The sequence below is a fragment of the Dromiciops gliroides genome, chromosome 5 (genome assembly GCF_019393635.1).
Source record: "Dromiciops gliroides isolate mDroGli1 chromosome 5, mDroGli1.pri, whole genome shotgun sequence".
Classification (NCBI taxonomy): Eukaryota; Metazoa; Chordata; class Mammalia; order Microbiotheria; family Microbiotheriidae; genus Dromiciops; species Dromiciops gliroides.
The window spans coordinates 8,798,665-8,820,914 of NC_057865.1; the positions used below are offsets into that span (position 1 = coordinate 8,798,665).

Sequence of the window (22,250 nt, forward strand, 5' to 3'; positions counted from 1 at the left end):
CAGCCCCCTCTGCAGCCCATTCCCCTTGGGCAAAGTTCTCATTTCAAGAACACTGTCCTAGCAGAACCCCCAGCCCTAATGTTCTGGAGTGTGTTCCACTCCATCCCCCTCATTCCAATTCTGCCTTCTGAGGCCAAGCCAAACAGACCCATGGAACTGGGAACATATACCTTGAAACCTCCCAGTTATTTCTTGTTATGTGCCCTGATGCATTTTTATGTTTATTAAGAAATTCCTGGCCTCCTCAGTGCCCTCCATTCAAGTTCCTCCCTGGCAGCATCTGGCAGAGTGCCCATTGGCTAGTTCTACTATGCTGACAGCGGGGTGGGGGGGGGAGAGGGGAGAGGGTCTGTTCAGCAGAGGTTGGCAGGGCTTCGCACTGTCAGGCTGAAGAGGACCAGCAAGGCTGGTGTCTCCTGATGCTGCCAAGTGAATATCGCAGAGGGAAATGCCCAGCATGCCGACCCTGGGGAGTGCGGAAGGTATGTCGGGGGCTCGCTGATCTCAGTCAGCTCCTGCTAACTGACAAGAGGAATAACTTTCTCCAAGTACCAAAGGGCACACTGGAATCTGAAACTAGTATGAGGACAAGCTTCTCCCCAGAAAATGATCTCCAGTTGTACCTATGGCTGTAGGAAAGCACAGGGAAATTTCCACCCATGGTGATCACCCTGCTAACATGGGCAGTGAAGCTAACACAGATAACCTGCTTTCCAGAGATATTCAAATCAGAGCAGGAAGGTTCAAAATGAGTTTTACATATCCTCCTGCTAAGAATTTAACCAACCACGTCTTTGTTTAGTCAAGGCCTCATGGGTAATGTCTGCAGTCCACATCACCAGGCCAACATGTAAATATATGTCAACATTTTGATTTATATACTATGGATGATCTGTTTACACACAGAGAGAGACACACAAATTATAGCTCTTTGGTGGTTTGAAACTCAATATACTTGATGGAGAAAAAATTTAGTAGTGAACTCCAAGGAAAGGTTAAATACAAGAGTGTGTTTCCTAACATTAGAATGGACCTCAGGCCCCTAAATGTCAAGCCAACTGACAGCTTCCTAGAGCTCTGTCATGCCATGAAATACTTGTAGTGGAGCTCCAGAACCTTGTTTCAACTTGGTGAAAATTCACGTTACTTCCTAGCCAAACATCCAGGGTAAGCACAATAATGAATCAGTGAGGGGTTCAAATACAGGAAATTAAAAGTCTCTGACTTCAAGGAACTACCATTCCAATGGGGAAAGACAACACATAAAGGAGAAGAGGGAAAAAAGGAGAAGAGGAGACAGGATGGAAAGAGAGAAAAGGAACATTAAATAAGCACTTACTTTGTGCCAGGCACTACACTAAGTGAGGATATGAAGAGATATGAAGAAAAGCAAGCAAGACAGTCCCTGCCTTCCTAGAGCTTCCATTCTAATGGGATAAGAATATGCAGAAAGGGGAGCTAAAATACACAGGGGAGGAGAAGCGTGGTTATACAGGACAACCAGATTCTGGAAAACTTAACAATGTGTGGAAATATTTTTTTATGACTAAGCCTAATTTGGGCAGACTAATTTGATTGGGGTACTAATTCTGGGACTGTTGACTGTTGGCTATCTGACTGCTGTTAATTTAATGTGGGCCATTGATAAAGTTCCACTACACTGCTCCACTCCCAAATTGATAAGCAAAATATTAAGAAGCCTCTTAACTAAATAATCAAAGCAGAGTTTATTTATGAGATACTATTTAAAATTAGGAATACAGGGAAATAAAATGTACAACCTGACTGCACTGTGGTGCTTCTCTTTCCCACCTGCCGCACTTTGAACTTTTTTAATACAATAAGGGCCTTAGCCGCTGCTTGCCTTAGGGCACTCAGGTACTTTATTCTAACTCCGAGCCCCTTTCACTTTGTAAATCCCCCTGCTTCTAACTTTCCTCTCCTTACTGCCACTGCTGGACCCCTGTGTTTCTCTCTCACCAACCTTCTGTCTGTTTGCTCCGTCAGCCTGCCCTTCGGCCTCTCTTTTCCCTGCTCCTAGTCCTTCTCATCTTCTCCTGCGTCCTTGTAGCCCCATCTCTAGTCTGCCCTGCTCCAACCCTTCTAATCTCATCAGCCACCATTTGACCTCTGCCTCATCTCGTCCGTCTGAACCCCCTGAGTCTAACTCCCAGGTCTATATATCTTTTCTTTTCTCCACTCAAATCTCAGGGCTTCCTGCACCCCCACAGACCAAGCTAATCTGCCAGTCAGGGCTGCAGCTGGTGGGGGGGCGGTGTGCTTGAGCATCCCGTGCCTCAGCACAGGCTATCTGGGATCTTTCAGATAGCTCCGCTCAGCTCAGAGGGAGCTTGGGGCTTCTTCCCCCCAGTTGTCTGACCCAGCATCTTGCACAGCCCATCTTTCTGGCTCAGCTGAAGCAGAGGGGAAGGGGCACCAGCCCCTCCCATGCAGAAGAGACCCTGAGGGCCTAAGGCTTTCCAATCTCAGCCCAAAGGTAGGGTCCCCAAATCAAAATAAATTTCCACAAATGGCCAGAGTATAGACAGCATGGTGTGGAGATATGGGGGAGTGTCATGAAAGAATCCCAGGTATATAGGGCCAGGCCCCCACAGTGCCCCAGCTCTGTCCAAGGTGCTAGAGAAAGAGGGTGAGGGCAATGGCCCAGTGACCAGGAGTACAGTTTGGATATGGATGGAAATCGATACTGAGCCCTGATTGTGACTTATTGCATCATTTCTCCTTCACTCACCTATCCTTCAGCCATCCCCCATGAGTTGACTTTATTAAAGGTGGAAGTTAGGAGACTAGACAGAAGGAACCAAATAAATATCTCTTAGACTTTGTAGGTGACAACTCCTTCCCCAACCTTGAAAGGGTAATTCATTCGTTTAAAAAAAATAGCCTTCATTTTCTCCAAAGTCCAAAATGTACACTGAAGTGGGGATGTTGAATAAGATTCCTCCTCAAGTGGCATTTTTATGGCCTGGATGGGAGAATCTCCAGGTAGGAACATGTTTCTTTTGAACCTCACCCCACCCTGAGCACCTAGAACAACGCTAGATACATAGGCATTGCTTTTGTAATACTTGTTAACTGACTGATGTCATCCTCCTTGGTGTCTGTTAGACTATGACATAAAAGAAAAAAAATGAATGGAAAGGAATCATGGAACCATAGGATTTGAGAGTGAGAAGGGATCTCAGAGGAAACCTGATCCAACTCCCACCACAAAGGATTCCCTCTGACAGCACACCTGTCACTCTGACATTCCTGGCCATCCAGCCTTCACCTGAGGGCCTCCCAAGGAGACATCCAGGACCTTGAGAGGAAGCCAACTCCCCCCTCTGGGAGGCCTCTAATTGTTGGGAAGGTTTTCCTGCCATCTCACCTCATGTGGCCCCTATGAATCTGCATCCCATCATGCCTGGTTTTGCCCTCTGAAGCCAATCAAAACAAAAATCAAATCTCTCTTTCACAAGTCAACCTTCCAGATTACCTGAAGATGCCTATCACATCCCTTCTTCACTCCCCCAGAATCTTCCTTCTCTTGGCTAAAAATCTATAGGTCATCATGTATCAATCATGTATCAAGGGCTCAAGACCCTTGATTCTCCAGTTTTCTCCTTTGATGATGCTACAGCTATCAATGTTCCTCCTAAAACATGACCCTCAGAATTGAAGAATCATCAAATGTTGGCAGCAGAGGACCCTTCAAATTCATTCCTCCATTCTACCAATGAAAGAATAAGACCTATCAAGGTTAAGTTGGCTTGCCCTGATCTTTCATTAATTTAGTGGCGAAATAGGAAATAAAACCCAGATCTTAAGCCGAGCCTAGTGTCCTTTCCAACATGCCATACTGGTAAAGAAAAGGAATACCATTACAGAAAATAGTATCATTTATGTGACTTCAAAAACAGTAAAAACAGGAAAAGAACTCACTATTTGACAAAAACTTCTCAGAAAACTGGAAGATAGTATGGCAGAAACTAGGCATAGACCAACATCTTTCACTGTATATCAAAATAAGGTCGAAATGGGTACGTGATCATACATAAAGGGTGATATGATAAGCAAATTAGGAGAGGAAGAAATCGCTTACCTCTCAGATCTATGGAGAGAAGAATTTATAACCAAACAAGAGACAGAGAATATTATGAAATGTAAAAAGTCTGAATACATTAAATTAAAATGTTTTGTACAAACAGAAGAAATGCAGATTAGAAGGAAAGCAGAAAGCTGGGAAATAATTTTTACAGTCAGTATTTCTGATAAAGGTCACATTTCTAAAATATATAGAGAACTAAGTTGAATTTATAAGAATACAAAGCATTCCCCAATTGAAAAATGGTCAAAGGATATGAACAGGCAGTTTTCAGATGAACAATTCAAAACTATCTATTGCCATATGAAAAACTACTCTAAATCACTCTTGATTAGATAAATGCAAATTAAAATAACTCTGATTGGCTAATAAGATAAAAAGGAAAATAATCAATGTTGGAGAAGTTGTGGAAAAATTGGGACACTAATGCATTATTGGTGGAGTTGTGAACTAATCCAAACATTCTGGAGAGCAATTTGTAACTATGCCCAAAGGGCTATGGGGATGTGCATACCCTTTGACCCAGTAATACCACTACTAGGTCTGTATCCCAAATAGATCATAAAAAGGGAAAAGGACTAACATGTACAAAAATATTTATAGCAGCTCTCTTTGTGATGGCAAAGAATTGGAAATGGAGGGAATGCCTATCCATTGGGGATTGGCTGAACAAGTTGTGGTATATGAATGTAATGGAATACTATTGTGCTGTAAGAAATGATGAGCAGGAGGAGTTCAGAGAAACCTGGAAAGACTTAAGTGGACTGATGCCGAGTGAAGTGAACAGAACCAGAACATTGTACACAGTAACAGCAACACTGTGATGATCAACTGTGATAGACTCAGCTCTTCCCAGCAATACAATGATCCAAGACAGTTCCAAAGGACTCATGATGGAAAATGTTCTCCACATCCAGAAAAAGGAACTGTGGATTCTGAATGCAGATTGAAGCAGACTATTTCTACCTTTTTTGTTCTGTTTTAAGGCTTTCCCCTTTTGTTTTGATTGTTCTTTTACAACCTGACTAATGAAGAAATCTGTTTAATGTAATTGTACATATATAACCTATATCAGATCTCTTTCTGTCTCAGGAAGGCAGGAGGGAAGGGAAGGAGGGAGAAAAATTTGGAACTCAAAATATTATAAAAATAAATGTTGGAAATTGTCTTTACATATAACTGGAAAAATAAAATACTATTAAGATTGAACAAAAGAAAATTGAACCTAAAAAAAACAGTACAAACACAAAGTTTCAGATAGAAGTTTAGAGCTTAAGAGCATTTCTGAATTCTCCCCTGTCCAGCCCTGTCATAGGGCAGTATCATGTCTTCTTTCTCTCTCTCTCTCTCTCTCTCTCTCTCTCTCTCTCTCTCTCTCTCTCTCCCTCTCCCTCTCCCTCTCTCTCCCTCTCTCTCCCTCTCTCTCCCTCTCTCTCCCTCTCTCTCCCTCTCTCAATGAGGGGAAGCCAAATAACTCATGTATTGGCAAGAGGCTATGCAGGACTTTGTTTGCTGATATTCCACTGTGCAAAAGCATCAATGAAATAGCTGAAAAATCCATTTTAAAAGTCTCTCTTTTGTTTCTTTTGATCATTCTCTCCTTTTGTGAATGTGCCATCATTCTAAGGATTTCCAAAGGTACCAATATTCCTTCTAAAAAATCAGAATTTATGAGCAACCAACATGCTCACAATGTTCCTCTCAGATACCAATGAGATCAGCGACTTCCAAAGAACCAAGATGAGCTGGACTGCCAGCTGGCACATCTACTTGTTACTAGGAGTCAAGATGGAGGAGTCAAGATGGAAGCTTCCTTGCCTCCATTTCGGAAACATGAGAAGTGACTGTTACAGGGACAAACATACCTTTGATTATGGATTCCACAGCATACAGATCTCGTCTATAGGTCACCTAAAGGACAGAAAAACCTCATTAGACTTCACAGAGCAGGAAGGAATGCACAGCCAAGAAAACAGTGCCCTAGAGCACATTCTTGATACCAGAAGGGTTAGAAACCAACGATAATGTCAATGTTTCTGTTATATAATAAATACTGCTGGCAATCCACATGAAAAAATGTTTCTGAATTCTGCAAAAGAGTTTGAAGACTGTTTCCAAGCCTTTGGACATTCAGAGAATTTCTATGGCAGCAGTCACAAAATGTTTATTAATAAGAGAATTTTTTTCTAAATATTTTCCACAAACCCTGGAAAATGAGTTTAACAGTCATTAAGCTGGCATTCAGAAGGCCATGTTTGGGGTATCGTTATCCAAAAACAAGCTCTGATGACAGGGAAATGTCAGCATCACAAAAATCACCAGATTGTTTACTTAATTAGAATGAAATGCTTCTTAAATGTCAATCCCACATAAAGGAGTGTTTCAGCCTGGAGAGAATGCTCCCATGAACACCCAAGCTAGGACCACAAAGCTTGGTAACCCTGAGGTTCACAGACATTCTGAAAATGTGGCCTATGGGAAATATGCAGGGACCATAGCAAGCCATCTACCACAATGCCCAAGATTTGGTTACCACTTCTCCATAGTTACCTCCAATGTACACAGGGAAGGTTCCAGTTCTCCTAAGGTCTTTGCTATACACATCCTGGTGTTGGAACAATTCTAACAGCTAACATTTATAGAGCACTTGAAGGTTTACAAAGCACTTTACAAATATTATCTCACTTTATCCTCACAACTACCCTCGTTGGGAGGTAATATTATTGTCCCCATTTTACAGATGAGGAAACTGAGGATCTGGGAATTAAGTGACTTGACCGAGGTCTCAGCCATAAGTTGCTGAGGTAGGATCCAATTCAATCAGTCTGCCAAATGGGATCACAGAGTTAGACACAGCCCATATCACTGAACAACAACAAGACGTTCATTTCCAGATGTCTAATAGGCAGCTGGAGTTGCAAGATGGGAAGTCGACAAAGAATAACCTCTAGATAAATAGATTGGATATGTCGGTTTGAGAATCATCAGTGTAGGGACAATAGGTGAATCCATGGGAGCTGTTGAGATCCCCAAGTGAAACAACATAGAGGGAAAAAAGATCAGGACCCAGGACAGAGTCTTGTGGGACACCCACCATCAAGACCTGGATGAGAATTCAACAAAGGAGATTGAGAAGACACAGTGGATTAGGATGGAGAACTTAAAGAGAGGAGTATATACAGACACATGGATGGGGGAGAGGAGGAGTTGTATGTTAAATGTATATTAAATAAAACTGTTGAAGAAAGACCCCCTCAGGCACTCCATTTGAAGCCTCATTCCAAGGTGACCTTGGGCTATTAATGACCATTCTTTGAGTCACTGAGCCAGTTGTAAATCATTTTTTTAATCTGAACTGTTGAGAAGAAAATTACTTGACTATCATCAAAAGGACTATCACTAGGTAAAAAGAGCTCTTGACAAAATAGTGCTAAGCACTGACTATAAGCATGCTCTTATAAAAGTGAGTCTTAATGTTCAATTTGACATTAGCTCAAGTCAGCCTTATGAGTAAGAGATTGGCTTCTTTACCTAAGGCTATTTTCCCCTTTCACATCAGATAATTAATGATATAAACAAGAAAGACAGCTAAATTGCTTTTCTTCTATAGATTCTGGCCTATAAACTTTTACATGCCTACCATACACAGATTAAGTGCTCTTTGATTTTGATTAAAAGTTCTGTATGAAAAGCACTTGTGGATTCTTTAATTACCCTTTTCAACATCCATATGTTGGTTTAATTAAAATAATTTCTATCAAAAGTCTGAAAAAATATTAAAAGCACTCAAAATGGAACCGCCATTACTTGTTTCAGCCAAAGGCAAAGATCCTAGAAATATGAACAAAATGAATGAAGACATTAATGAGGACCCATGATTTAGTCAAAGTGGTAACTCCCTCCATCAAAACAGATTTTGACCCATCCGTTTCCACATATCTCTGAAGCCATACCTCTAAAATCTTAGAGGGCTTCAGAGGGGTTGAGTGACTTGCCAAAAGTTGTACTCCTGGTGAATTTCAACGGCAGAATTGGAAGCCAGCTCTTCCTGACTCCTAGTCCAACATTCTACACATCTAGCAATTCTGTAGTGATGGAAGGTTTGCAAAGCACTTTACAAATATTAACTCATTTTTTTCCTCACAACCCTGGGAGGGAGGTGCCACTGTTATCCCCATCTTATAGAGGAGGAAACTGAGAGGAACAAGTTAAGTAATTTGCCCAAGGTCACACAATTAGTCAGTTTTCAAATCTGAATTTGAGCTCAGGTCTTCCTGACTCCAAGCCCAATACAATGGCTACCACACCACCAAGGTGCCTCATCTTAAATTTTATGTGACATATATGTATACATCTAGTGTGTGTATATACACATGTTAAATACATATTATATGTTTATGTGTGTGTATATATAGATACACACACACACACACACACACACACACACACTGGGGCAACTAGGTGGTGCAGTGGATAGAGCACCAGGCCTGGATTCAGGAGGACCTGAGTTCAAATCCAGCCTCAGACACTTACTAGCTTTGTGACACTGGGCAAGTCACCTCACCCTGTTTACCTCCTTATCTGTAAGATGAGCTGGAGAAGGAAATAACAAACCTTTCCAATATATCTGGGAAAAAAAGCCAAATGGAATGATGAAGAGTTGGACTCGATTGAAACAACACATACACGCACACACACACCCCGCAATTAAATGAATAATTGGTTTTTAAATAAGGAAAATATCAAAACCCTACATTGACAGCATTCACTTCCATTGAAAAAAACTAATAAAAGCCTATATTATATCAAATGAATTAATTGTTATAATAAAATATATTGGGATTTTTAACCAAATTCTGTCTCTCACATTTAGCCTAAACATGATCTGCTGGTTCCATGGTGGGTGGGTGTGGGCATATGTGTTAATGGCCCCAAGATCAGCCATTAAATAAAGAGTCACAGCTCTCATACATGTGCCCTTCCCTCTCTCATACCTCCACTACTCTGCTTCAGGTGCTTATCACCTACCTCCCTCCCATCAGAATAAATTCAATACTTTCTCGGCTTTAAGTCCCTCCTCATGTGGCTCTCTCACCCTCACCTTACACAATAAAATCTGCTGATTGCCTGTGACATCCGGGATCCAATATAAAGTCTTGTGTTGGGCGTTCAAAGCTCTTCCTAGATCTTGGGTCTTATACTCTACCCAATTCCCCATGCTCTATGATCCAGGTTCACTGGCCTCCTTGTCAGTCATCATCTATGAGGCTCGATCGCCTGACTGTTCCTTTGTACTGGAAGTCACTCCCACGTATGGAAGGCTCTCCCTCCTTCCCTCTGCCTCTTGTCATCTCTGGCATCCTTCAAGACGGAGATCAGATCAGATCTTAGTCCAACAGACTTCCCCATTGTCCCCTCCACTAGGGAACTCCCCTTTCAGAAGACCTTTCATTTATACTAAATATACAGTAAAATGTATATGCCTAACGATGCATGTGTTATCCTTCCATTAGATTAAGGTTTGTTTTTTTAAATAATTTTATTGATGGTTTCTATTTCTTATATCACCATATATCCCTCCCTCCTCCCCAAGAACCAACCCATATGACAAAGAGTGAGGGTTTTTTACAGAGAAAAAAAGGGTTTTACTTATTTTTATTTTTTTAATTAAATATTTCCTAATTACATGCAAAAAATTCTAACCATCATTTTTAAAAGATTCTGAGTTCTAATTTCTTTCATCCTTCCCACTCCTCCCCCTCTTTAGAAGGCAACCAATTTTATTTTGATTATAAGTATGAAGTCATGTAAAACATATTTCCATATCAGTCAAGTTACAAAAGAAAATGAAACAAAACAACAAAAAGAAAGATTTTTTTCAAAGTATGCCACACTCTGCATTCAGAGGTTATCAGGTCTTTCTCTCTGGAGATGCAGAGCATTTTTCATAGTGGGTCTTTTGTAACTGACTTGGATCATTGTATTGTTGAGAATAACAGTCATTCACTTTTGATCATCATACAGTAGTGCTGTTATTATGTACTATGTTCTCCTGGCTAACTTCAATTTTTATCAGTTGATGTAAGTCTTCCCAAGTTTTTTTCTGAAATCTACCTGCTTGTCATTTCTTATAGCACAATAATATTCCATCAATCATATACCAGTTTGTTTAACCATTCCCCAATTGATGAGCATCCCCTCAGTTTCCAATTCTTTGCCACCACAAAAAGAGCCACCATAAATATTTTTGTACAAATAGGTCCTTTTACCCTATCTTTATCTCTTTGAAATACAGACCGAGTAGTGGTATTGATGGGTCAAAGGGTATACACAGTTGTATAGACCCCCAAGTGTGGTTATAATTTTTTCTCCAAAATGGTTGGACTAGTTCACAACTTGACGTACAATGAAGAGTATCTTGTATGTATAGAGGTGATGCATGTTGAATCCCCCTGTAGGGGCCAAATTTGTTATAGGAGAGTTAATTGGGTGGCTCTCTGTTATATTGGGGTTCAGAAAATAATGAGAGACCTCTAGGTCCAAAGTTTCCTCCCTTCCAAACTGCCTTTTTAGTTATTTCTCCCAGGCTAATAAGAAAGGGAATTAACAGCCTCTTTCCCACAAACAAACCAGGTTTTATTAACAGGAAAAAAATTTACAACAAAGGTAATGTCAATAAAGCCAGGGACAAGGGAATAAGGGAAGAGAAAATGAATAAGCTCTCTGGCTCTAGCAAAGACTTACTCAAGCCCCAAACTTGCTTCCTGCTCAAAGAGCTGGCCTTAATTCCACTCAACACCTGGGGTCTGTAGTTTCAATGGGAGTCAGCTGTGCAGCCCCTCTCTGGTACACTCCTCCACTCATGAGAAAGAAAGAGAACTCTCAGAGCGAGTGTTTCCCTTTTTACCTTTATCTCTCCCTCCCCCAAAGGGGAGATCCTTAAAGCTGGATGGCTAAGTGGTCCCCTAGTGATGTCATTAGTACACTAACATGTCACTCAGGGCAGACCAGGTGTGGCCTATATCTAATCATCCCCCAAGTAGGTACTTAGTCGGTTTCTCATTCTCACCCAATTCAAATAATACTAAATCAATCAGGTGGGGCACCCCTGGGCATCTGCCAAATTCCATTATTTTATCACACCCCATTAGAATGTAAGCTACTTGAGGGGAAGACCCATATTTTTCTCTTCTTTGTATCATCTGTCCTCAGCAGATGATTGGCACATAGTAGATTCTTAATAAATGCCTATTGACTGATGTGTTCCATACTACTGGCATCCAAGTGAACTGGAAGCTCCTTAAAGAGAAGAAATGAGCCTTATGTGATAGGTTTTCCATTTGGCTAACTCTGTTTTTTAAGGTGTTATTTTCTTCAATGTTTTTTGTGCCTCTTTTACCAAACTATTGGTTCCCTTTTCATAATTACTGCATCATTCTCATTTCCTTTCCAAATTCTTTGTCTTTTATTTGATTTTCAAAATCCTTTTTGAGATCTTCCAGGTATTCTTGTTGGACTTGTGCCTAATTCGCTTTCATCTTTGAGGTTTTACTTGTAGTTTTGACATCCATGTCTTCTGAGTTTGTGTCTTGATCTTCCCTGTACAATCAACATTACAGTAACCTTTGATGGTCAAGTTCTTTTTTTCCCCTCATTTCCACCCTTTCTATATTTTTAACTTTATGTTAAAGATGGGATCTACTCCAGGGGTGGAGAGGACACCATTCCAAGGTTCAGAGTTTTCATCCTATTATTTTCAAAACTATTTAAACTATTTCTGGGAGTCTATAATTTTATAGTGCTTTCAAGGTGAAATGATCTAAGGAAAGTTATGGTCACAAGAAGTTTATCCAGGAAGTTACCTTGCTCCCCTATAGGCACAAGTTCTGGCAGTCTTCCTGGCCTGGAACTGTGATCAGGTCCACTGTTCTAGAAGCACAAGTGCTATTTCTCCATTTGGCCATGGAACCAAGTCCAGGTTACTCAATTCCTTGTGAGCGACCACAAGTACTCTTCTCCACTCAGGAACTGTGACCAAGGAGGGTCTCTGCACCTCAGAAACCTCCTATTCACTCTGGGACTGTGCCCCCAGAATGGCATATGGGCAATGCAACTATATCCTGAACCCATAGCTGGCAAAGTGTCCTCTGTAATCTTCTGAACAGTTATTTGACCCCCTTACCATTTTGTAGGAGCTTTTGAAGCTACTCCCACTGCTGATTAGTGCACTGCATTGTGTTCCAGGCTTAACCAACATCACAGTGAGACAGACCTTTCTTGCCAATGTCCTAAGTTGTCTTGGGGTAGAAAACTAATTCAATCCAATCTTTTGTTACTTCTGCCACTCCAAAATTTGATTTGAAGCATTATTTTAAAGTTGTTTGGAAGGGAACTTGGGAGAATTCAGTTAAGTTTCTGCCTCTACTTCACCCTCATGGCTTGGCCTCCAGAATTTTGATTTTTCCAAATTAATTGTGTTATTATTTTATCAAACTTAATAAAAATATCCTCTTTGTAATTTTATTGGTATACCATTCATCAAAAAAAGCATAAGTTAATTTTGGTGATATTATCATTTTTATTATATTGGCACAGGTTAGTTTTTTTTTAATTCAGATTTATTTTCTTTTGAATGCATCCTCCCTTTCTTCTCCCCCTCCCCCACCTAATGAAAAGACAAGAAAAAATAAATTCTATTACCAATGTGTAGAATCATGAAAAACAAAGTTCTGAATTAACCATGTCCAGATTACCTCACCCCCCCAAAAAAAAAAGTATGAAAAGATAAATCTTTCTTCACTCTGAGTTCATCAGTTCTCTATCAGGAGGTGGGCAGCATGTTTCATCATGAGTCTTGAAATTGTGGGAGGTCATTGTGCTGATCCAAGTCACAAAGGCTTTCACAGTTGATTGTTTTTACAATATTGTTAGTGTGCACAATATTCTCCTGGTTCTACTTACTGTATTTTGCATCAGCTCATAAAAATTTTGCCAACTTTTTTCAAAACCATCCTCTTCATGAATTACAATACAACAGCATTTAAAAATAATATTAAAATAAAATAAACGTAAAACAGCATTCCATCACATTCATGAACCAGCACTTGTACTTCAAAACTACAAAAAGAACTGTTCCATGTAAATTTGTATGCATGTGGTTCCTTTTCCTCTTTCATTGATTTGTTTAGGGTATAAACCTAGTAGTTCTATCATTAGGTCAAAGGGTATGTACATATTTGGGGGCATATCTGCAAATTGTTTTCCAATATGGTTGGACCAACTATGCATTAGTGTACCTATTTTCCCGCAGCCTCTCCAGCATTTTTCCTTTTCCCTTTTTTGTCATCTTGGCCAATCTGATGGGTATGAAGTAGCATATCAGAGTTGTTTTAATTTGCATTTATCTAATTATTAGTGATTTAGAACATTTTTACTTATGACTATTGGCCCCTTCCTTCGTATTTGTTTTCATTAATTCCCTTGAAATTCTTGACCTTTGTTTCTCCAGATGAAATTTGCTATTATTTTTTCTAGCTCTAGAAAGCAATTTGGTAGTGTGAATGGTATGGAAATGAATCAGTAATTATACATAACAAGTAATTATATTGGCTTGCCCTACGCATGAGCAATTAACATTTCTCTAATTATTTAGATCTATATCGATTTCTATGAAGTGTTTTCTAAATGTGTTCATGTAATTCCTCTGTGTATCTTAGCAGGTACACTCCCAAAGATTTTATACTATCTATAATTATTTTAAATGAAATGTCTCTATCTCTGTCAGATTTTGATGGTAATATGCAGAAATACAAATGATTTGTGAGGGTTTATTTTATATCCTGCAACCTTGCTGAAATTGTTAAACACTTCAATTCATATTTTAGTTGATTGTCTAGAGTTCTCTAAGTAAACCATGAAATAATTTGCAAAAAGTAATAATTTTCTTTTCTCTGTACCTTTGCTTATTCATCCCATTTCTCTCATTGTATTTTTATAGCTGACATTTCTGGAACAATACTGTATAAGAGTGGTGATAACAGTTATCCTTACTTCATCCCTGATCTAGATCATTCCCATTATGTAAAATAGTGGTCCCATCCCAACAATGGGCAGCAGCACCCAGCATCATGGAGAAAAGCCAACGGCTTCTCCAGCCCCCAAGGAGCTCTTGCTGCCCCACCACCTGTTCCCTGCAATTGTAAGATGCCTACTGTGTGCCCTCCCCTGAGCCTCTCCTGCTGCCTCTGCTGGAAGTGTCCCAGGGCTCACCCCGCCCCCAACCCTTGACCCGACTCTCCTCTAGGGAGGAGCCATTACTCCCCCAAATGCTCAGGCCTTGCCACTCAGCCTGGGACCAGCCCACCTTTCCATCCGCCAGGGATTGAAGTGGCTATGAACCCCTCACACCAGGGCATTCCCCCACAGTTGCATGGGATCTCCTCAGGAACATGTACCCTCTTAGTTTCCTACTTGTATCCCTTGTACGTGACACAGTGCTTGGCACACAGTAAGTGCTTAATAAATGCTTTCCCCTCCCCTTCCACTAATAAGGAGTCAAAGGCTCAGAGTTCAGGTCCTAGCCCTGGTGCTTCCTAGTTGTCTGATTTGGAGCAAGTCACCGGAGCTCCCTAGTCCTGAGCGCCACCCATTGTAAGATCAGGGGTTGGACCAGATCTGTCCCTTCTCCATCTCTATCCTTTTACTAAAGGGATCCTCCTCTCTACTGCCACAACATCATGACAGCTTCCCTCTCACCTTCCACAAGTCTGGAGTGCCTTCTACCAGCTTGGCCTTCGTGTGGCAATACTTGAGTGCCAAATGCAAACATTCCGTCCCAAACTCCATGTCGTGGGCACCGCACTGTGAAGGAAACAGATGACTTAAGGTTAGAAAACCTGTAACTGGCAGCTTCCAAATGGGAGGTGTGGAGGAAACCCCTACAGGGCCTGCTGAAGCTCTGAACCCCACTTCTTGACCTTGTGTATGTCATGGCTCCCTGGCTGGGCTGGGGGCCTCTTCTCAGCATCAGCTTCTTAAATGTGTGAAATAAAATGTACACAATTACAACAGAAACCTAAGGTCACTGCAAATAAAAAGAGGATGTTTCCCCCTCCAAGTTCACGGAACCCTTGGCTGCTGGTGACCCCCGGCCTTGAAAATCCATGTGCTCATGTGTGTCTGAGGCCGCAGAGAGTGAAGACATTACCTAACACCTGAAGAAAGTGAGATGACTCGAAGTGAGGAGCGCCAGTCCCCCAGGCTCTCTGAGAGGCCATGTTTCCAGGCCCCATCCACCAGCTCCCCTTGCAACTGTGCTTATCAAATGCCTCGAGGGGTACTAGCAGATAGCCATATTAGCACTTTTTGTGGGGACAAGAGAATTCTTACCTTGTACATCAGCCAAGCTCTCTTTGGTCTGACTTTAAGACACCAATGTACGTGATTCTGCTTGGAAGAACCAGAAGCCTCTAGATCCCAAAGTTGGCCAAAGTGCACCAGGTTCTCTGTGCCTGTGACAGAGTCTGGATGGGCCTTTGCCAGAGGAGAGGGGCTGTCGTAAGGAGGGTCTGCCTCACCACATATACCATTTTATAAAGCATCGAGTCTTTGCCTGGCAGACCTACACAATCCCATTATGGAGGTGAGGAAGTAGAGTAACTAGGGGAGACCAGGATCTCAGTGGCGAGAGCCAAAGGCATCCAGCCAAACCCCTCACTTCACAGAGGAGGGGGCAGGGCCTGTGGAGGGCAATGACTTGCCCAGGGTCACACAAGCACCCTACTAGCCTTTTTCCCATGCTGGCTATGTGTCGGGTACCATAGAGAAGCATGCTGGCATGGCCCTCTTCCCTGCTGCCACCAGCTCCTGTGTCCCCTGACCCTGCGCCCTCTCCTGGGCTCCCCCTCAGAGGAGACCGTGAATCTCTGGACGTATCTCATAGCACACCTGCATGAGCATTAGGAGAAGAGCTCACTGAAGGCAGGGGCTGGGCTTTGGCCTCTCCTCATCTCCTCCTCCTTCTTAGAGGCCCATGTTCTATAAGACACCCTTCAATCTTAGTGCCTCCCCAATCCATCCATCTGCCCAGATCTTGTTCCTGCAGGGCTGGTTCACACTGCTCCCTGCTGGCCTGGGGGCTCCCTGAGAGCACCACCATGGTTCTCTTTCACCCCAGCACAGCAGGCACTAATCAATGCTCGATTGGCATGTACATGTGATAACAATAACATCAAACAGTGCTTCCCATGGGCCAGGCACTGTGCTAGGCACTTTGGCCAAGAGAAAATACATTCTAAATTAATACAAGGACAGAAACCTAGTGGCAGGAACAGGCATTTAAGGGGAGCTTTGAAAGTAGCTGAAGATTCTTAACGGAAGAGAGGAGGAGCAAGGGCATCCCAGGCATGTGGAATGGCCAGGGCATAGGCCCAGAGATGGGAGATCGAGTCTCGTGTCTGAGCAACAGTGGGAAGGTCTTTGTGGGTGGAAAGTGGGTGAAGGGAAGTATTATGTGATAAGCCTGGGAAAGGAGAAAGAGGCTGGCTCCTCGAAGAATCGGAAGAAGATTGCAGAGGTAATAGAGAGTCCCCAGATCTCACTGAGCAGGGCAGGGACAGGGGCAGGCCTGTGCATTAGGGCTCCCTGTGGCAGCCCCATGAAGGGCGGAAAGGACGGGAGTGAAGGGGGGACCATTTAGGAGGCTCCTACTCAAGTCCAGGTGAGAGACGATAAGTGAGGATGCTGGGTGACCTACATAAGGAGGATTTGTCCTTATTACTATCAGGCAGACTTGTAGTATCAAGTATGAAGACCATCCATTTCTACCTGAGAGGCCTGAAACTTGCTGGTTCCTCCTAAAGGTTGCTAGCGGGTCCATCCAGCTTTCAATGCAATAGAGGGATGGATGAGTGGGTATGTGTGTGTGTGTATATATTATATGTATGTACAATGTATACATATATCATATATTTGTATTATATATTCACATTTTATATATAATTCTAGTCATTAATGCTTGATAGATGCCACTCGATTCACCTGAGGCTCTCATACTCCTACTCTGGTATGGACCAAGTAATCCCTACATCTGTTACTACCCTGGACTGGAAACTGTTTATCTCAAGAAAGTTTAGTGTATGTCAGCCTTAAAATTCCCCTTCCTCCATCTCAAAGTTTTCTCAAGTTTTTCTGTCTTCTTCCCTTCAGGAAAACGAGGTGCCCCATCAACACACGGCACTAGAAGGAGGAGAAAGGATTGGGGCATCAGGGAGAGAATGGGCTACCGGGACCATCTCTGATGCCTGCTCAGAGAGTGCAAGGAAACTGAAGCAAACGCTCGGGATGTATTCTCTTTGCCTTCTAGCGAGGGTCTGCTGCCAAGAGAGATCTCAGACAAGCCCAAAGGAAGCAGGAGCCTTTGGAGCAGGCGAGGGGGAGCTGGGAACCATTTTAGTGGCCAAGGAGCTGATACTGGAAGGCCACAGGTCCAGCTCCCCAGCCACAATTCTGACCCTGTATGACCTCCCCGTGCCCCAGGCCACCCCACACACTCCTCCATCCAAGCTGGTCCTTGGCTTCAGGCTCCCTCTGGGCATCTGCAGGAGGCAATGGCCACTTAATTCCCTACTTACTGTGACTCTGAAGGACTCATTTTATAATCCCACGTTGAAACATAGTGTAAGTTTTAATGAGCCATTTGAAAATTGTTTTCAAATGGTTTATGCAGGGAAAGAAAGGATGCACTGAATAGCGTGTGACGTAAGATTAATTTTCCAAGGTAATTCATCATCACAATGGCAGTCAGACACAATAGTCTACATGGAGCATGATATATGTATGCTGTTCTTCTCAATATGCCCTTGGACATTCAAAACATCCGACTTTTACAGTTGGAAATAAACTAAATTTAATTATGATCCAAACTCTAGAGTAATTTGTTAAGACTCTATTATATACATTTGGGGTTAATGTATTGAATTCTTGTTTCCAGTGCAGAGACCTGGAAATTTCCATTCTCTGAGTGAACACTCATTTGTTATCATCTGGGAATTGCCTATAGTGGTCCTTTGTAATATGTAATCTGATGTGAGGAATCTTAGAACCTGGCACCATCCACCCAGTGATTTCAACAACATGATTTCACAACATGATTTAATCAATGTGACATCAAGAGCAGACGAGGGTCCCCAGCAACTTGGGTTGACCCTACAGGAGACCAGAGAGAAGGCCATAGACCAGCGTCACAGAGGATTAAAAGGCATGGATAGGCTAAGCTCTTAGGAGTTGAAGGAAGTCACCATATTGATGAGATCACAAGTTTACCTAATCATTCCAGGATCTCAGCAAGGTCTCATGGGAAGGATGCCCAAGAAAACACAATAAATAGTGGGTGAAAACTTAACCTAAGACATGCATATACACGTATCTTAGTATACAATCATAGCCTAATTTCCATAATCAAAATCTGCTTCAAGTAAAACAAAATAGGCTCACTTACACTCAGGCCTACTGGGCGCACCTGTGTTCAATGCATTATCATATCAAAACTCCCTCTTGAAGCAGACATTCTGCCTCCTTATACAATGCTGGTGTTGGGCAATGTGCTGTAGAATTGCATGAGAAACAGTTATCCCACAGACCTTGTTCTCAATACAACATCAGATTATTTGTTGAATAATTAAGATGGGATGATCTTAGCTGGGACCCTGCCTAAGGAGAGAACACTGACGTGCCTGTCTCCAGGTAACATGGGGAAGAGCAAGAAAGGCAGACAAAGCTTCTCCTTCAGGTAAGAATACTATTACAGATTTCCTTGGAAGCCGGTTTAGATTTTATTCATTTCGTTTTTATCTACCCACCCACACACATTCCCACCAGCCCTGCCCCACTCCATCAAAATCCATCTTGAACTTAAGCCAGAAAGGAGCTGCCCATGCTGTCAAGGAAAACTCTTGAAACCTCCCCAATGACTGCTCTACTTCACAACAAATTCTCTGGGGAAAATAATAAATAGGAGGGAATTTACTCCAGAGAATCCAACTATCTCCTATTTAGCCATTATTATTGGCCCACTTTGTGGGCCAATCAAGTAAGAGCAAGGCTATGTGCAAGATACTATGCTGGATAATGTGATGGAAAGACAAGGATGGAACAAGGCCTGTCTTCAGGGGGCTTATCAGGGAAAACAACATGATCATGGTTACACAAACACAGGTGGATGATTGGATAAATAGAAGAAAGAGAAAAGGAGGAGGGAGGGAGGGAGGGATGGAGGGAGGGATGGATGGAGGGATGGATGGAGGGAGGGATGGAGGGATGGATGGAGGGAGGGATGGAGGGAGGGATGGAGGGAGGGAGGGATGGAGGGAGGGAGGGATGGAGGGAGGGAGGGATGGAGGGAGGGATGGATGGAGGAAGGGATGGATGGAGGGATGGAGGGATGGAGGGAGGGAGGGATGGAGGGATGGATGGAGGGATGGATGGAGGGAGGGACGGAGGGAGGGACGGAGGGAGGGATGGAGGGAGGGATGGATGGAGGGATGGATGGAGGGAGGGATGGAGGGATGGATGGATGGAGGGAGGGAGGGATGGAGGGATAGATGGAGGGAGGGATGGAGGGAGGGATGGAGGGAGGGATGGATGGAGGGATGGATGGAGGGAGGGATGGATGGAGGGATGGAGGGATGGAGGGAGGGAGGGATGGAGGGATGGATGGAGGGATGGATGGAGGGAGGGACGGAGGGAGGGACGGAGGGAGGGATGGATGGAGGGATGGATGGAGGGAGGGATGGAGGGATGGATGGATGGAGGGAGGGAGGGATGGAGGGATAGATGGAGGGAGGGATGGAGGGAGGGATGGAGGGATGGATGGATGGAGGGATGGATGGATGGAGGGATAGAGGGAGGGAGGGATGGAGGGAGGGATGGATGGATTGAGGGAGGGATGGATGGATGGAGGGATGGATGGAGGGAGGGATGGAGGGATGGAGGGATGGATAAACAGACAGATACACATTTTGCTAGACAGACAGAAATTTGATTGATAGAGAATTAAGTAAGGCTTCATATCTGGCAGGCACTAAGTTAAGTGCTGAGGAAACAAACACAGGCAAGGAAGACAGTCCCTCCCACCCAAGAGATTCCATTCTGAGCCCAGTGGTGCAGTTTGGAGTCACCCGCAGAAGCTGCAGAGGCTTAGCACGAAGCCAGTGAAGGGAAGAATGGACTAGCCAGGCCCACAGCAGCCACAGGAGCCAAGCCCAGTTTTCTGGTGAAGAGGAAGGGGAGATGGTGGCCGTCACAGCTCTCTTCCCAATGAACCATCCTCCGCCGCGCCCTCCCTCCTTCCAGCATCTCCCGTGCTGTCCGTCAGGGGCACTAATGAGTTTCAGTGGCGGTTTTAAAAGCTAAACATGAAAAGCACATAGTAAGAACTTAATGAAATGCTCGTGGATGTTAGGCAAGAACAGGGGAAATAATTAAGTGAAGTAAATAAGGCATAAATTCAATGACCAACTCTGAACAAGCAAGGGCTGGCAGGCCACGTGGAAGGGAGTTCTTGTAGCTTGTAGAAAAAGCACTGTGTTAGTTGTCAGAAGGCTTGAAGTCCGGTTATGATTTGACCACTTCATGTTTACATGCATGACCCTAGCAAAGGCCATTCACATCTCTAGGCCTCTATTTCTTTATCTACAAAATGAAGTGGTTGGATTAGAGTAATGGTTCCCAACCTACAGAACAGAGATTGGGGAGAAGAGACAGGTAAGGGGTTGGCATGAGGCAAGAGGCCCATTAATCTTATTAAATATTTCGGTTTAACAGTTAAGGAAGTGTACTTTTCATAGACTGAAAAAGTAACATACCTTCAATATGTATGAGATACATATGCAAATATACACATACATATACAATATATATGTACAATATGTGTGTGCATGTACATGTCCATGCATATATGGAGATGGCCATATTGTGTATATATAGCTAATTAGCATATATTAATATTACTTTATTACTAATAAATGCTCGTTGAACTAGATCTTTTGCAAATCAGTATAGACACTCTTCGTAGTCGGTCACCTTTGGGCCCAGGGATCCCTGGGTACTCTAGGCCTTGGCAGCTCTGGTGCTGAGAAGACGAAGAGAGGGATAGGAATGGGGGGGGGGGCGGTGATGAGAATTACACCATGATGGGGAAAGGAAGAAAGGGGTCATAGCAAGGTGCACACTTGGCCTTTCCTCTTCTCCCCTCCTTGACTCTTTTTCACTATATCCCCACTTCTTCCCCACACAACCTAAGCTCCATGAGGCCAAGATCTGTTTTCATCTTTGGATTTGTATCTACAGCCAATCAACAAGTATTTATTAACAACCTACTATGTGTCCAGCGACATGCTAGGCACTGAGATACAAGAATAGTGATTGAAACTGTCCCTGACGGGAGCTTACAGGAAGTGTGGCTGAATTGTACAGCTCGGTATTCTCAGTAGACATGTCCACTGGTGGTCTCAGGACAAGAATCTCATATTTATTACTACTGATAGCAAATTTAGTATTTGCCGATGGTCTCCAAACTGTGATTCTGAACATTTGCTAGTCTCTTGACTGCTCTTCTGCCACTGCCCCTGTAGCAGGGGATAGAGCCCCCAGGACAAAGGGCCAATTTTCGTTCCTTTGTTCCTCAGGTCACCACCAAGCTCATCACTTACTGTGTGCCTGACCTCTCCATTCTGAGTCAGGATCCTTCCAGACACCCAGTAAAATGAGAGGGTTGGACTAGATGACCTTCTGGCTAGAACCTTGGGTCTACTTTGCCCCTTCACCATTGAGCAAAGCTATAAGGAAATGCATTGTATCTTTTGTTGGCTTAAAGAGTATCCTTGAGCTATTCTCCCTCTCCCTCGGAATCTGGGCTCCAATGGGTCACTACAGCACTCTGTAAGCAGAAAGTCTTTGCTGACACTAACAAATGGATGTTCTGCAATATTTATGAGGCAGCTCAGACAGAAACTTTGAAAGAGCATCACCAGAAAACAGCCCTAAGCTGTCCCATTAACCTCACAGAGCCTGAAGACACAGGCATGCATGGTGGCACCATCTTGGGACAAAACCCAGGGCTTCTGCCCACTCCCCACCACGGCCA

At 43.1% G+C, this 22,250-nt stretch overlaps 1 protein-coding gene across 4 annotated transcripts in view; it reads right to left on the reverse strand.

Annotated features, from left to right (window-relative positions):
- CRPPA (CDP-L-ribitol pyrophosphorylase A) overlaps window positions 1-22,250 on the reverse strand; it is a 247,301-nt gene that overhangs the window by 177,364 nt on the left and 47,687 nt on the right. For all 4 annotated transcript variants that reach the window (XM_043966931.1, XM_043966930.1, XM_043966932.1 and 1 more), the window contains exons 4-5: window positions 14,864-14,968; window positions 5,974-6,019 (exon numbers count right to left, since the gene is read on the reverse strand). In XM_043966931.1, coding sequence (XP_043822866.1) covers window positions 5,974-6,019; window positions 14,864-14,968 — 151 coding nt within the window. The remainder of the gene's footprint in view (window positions 1-5,973; window positions 6,020-14,863; window positions 14,969-22,250) is intronic.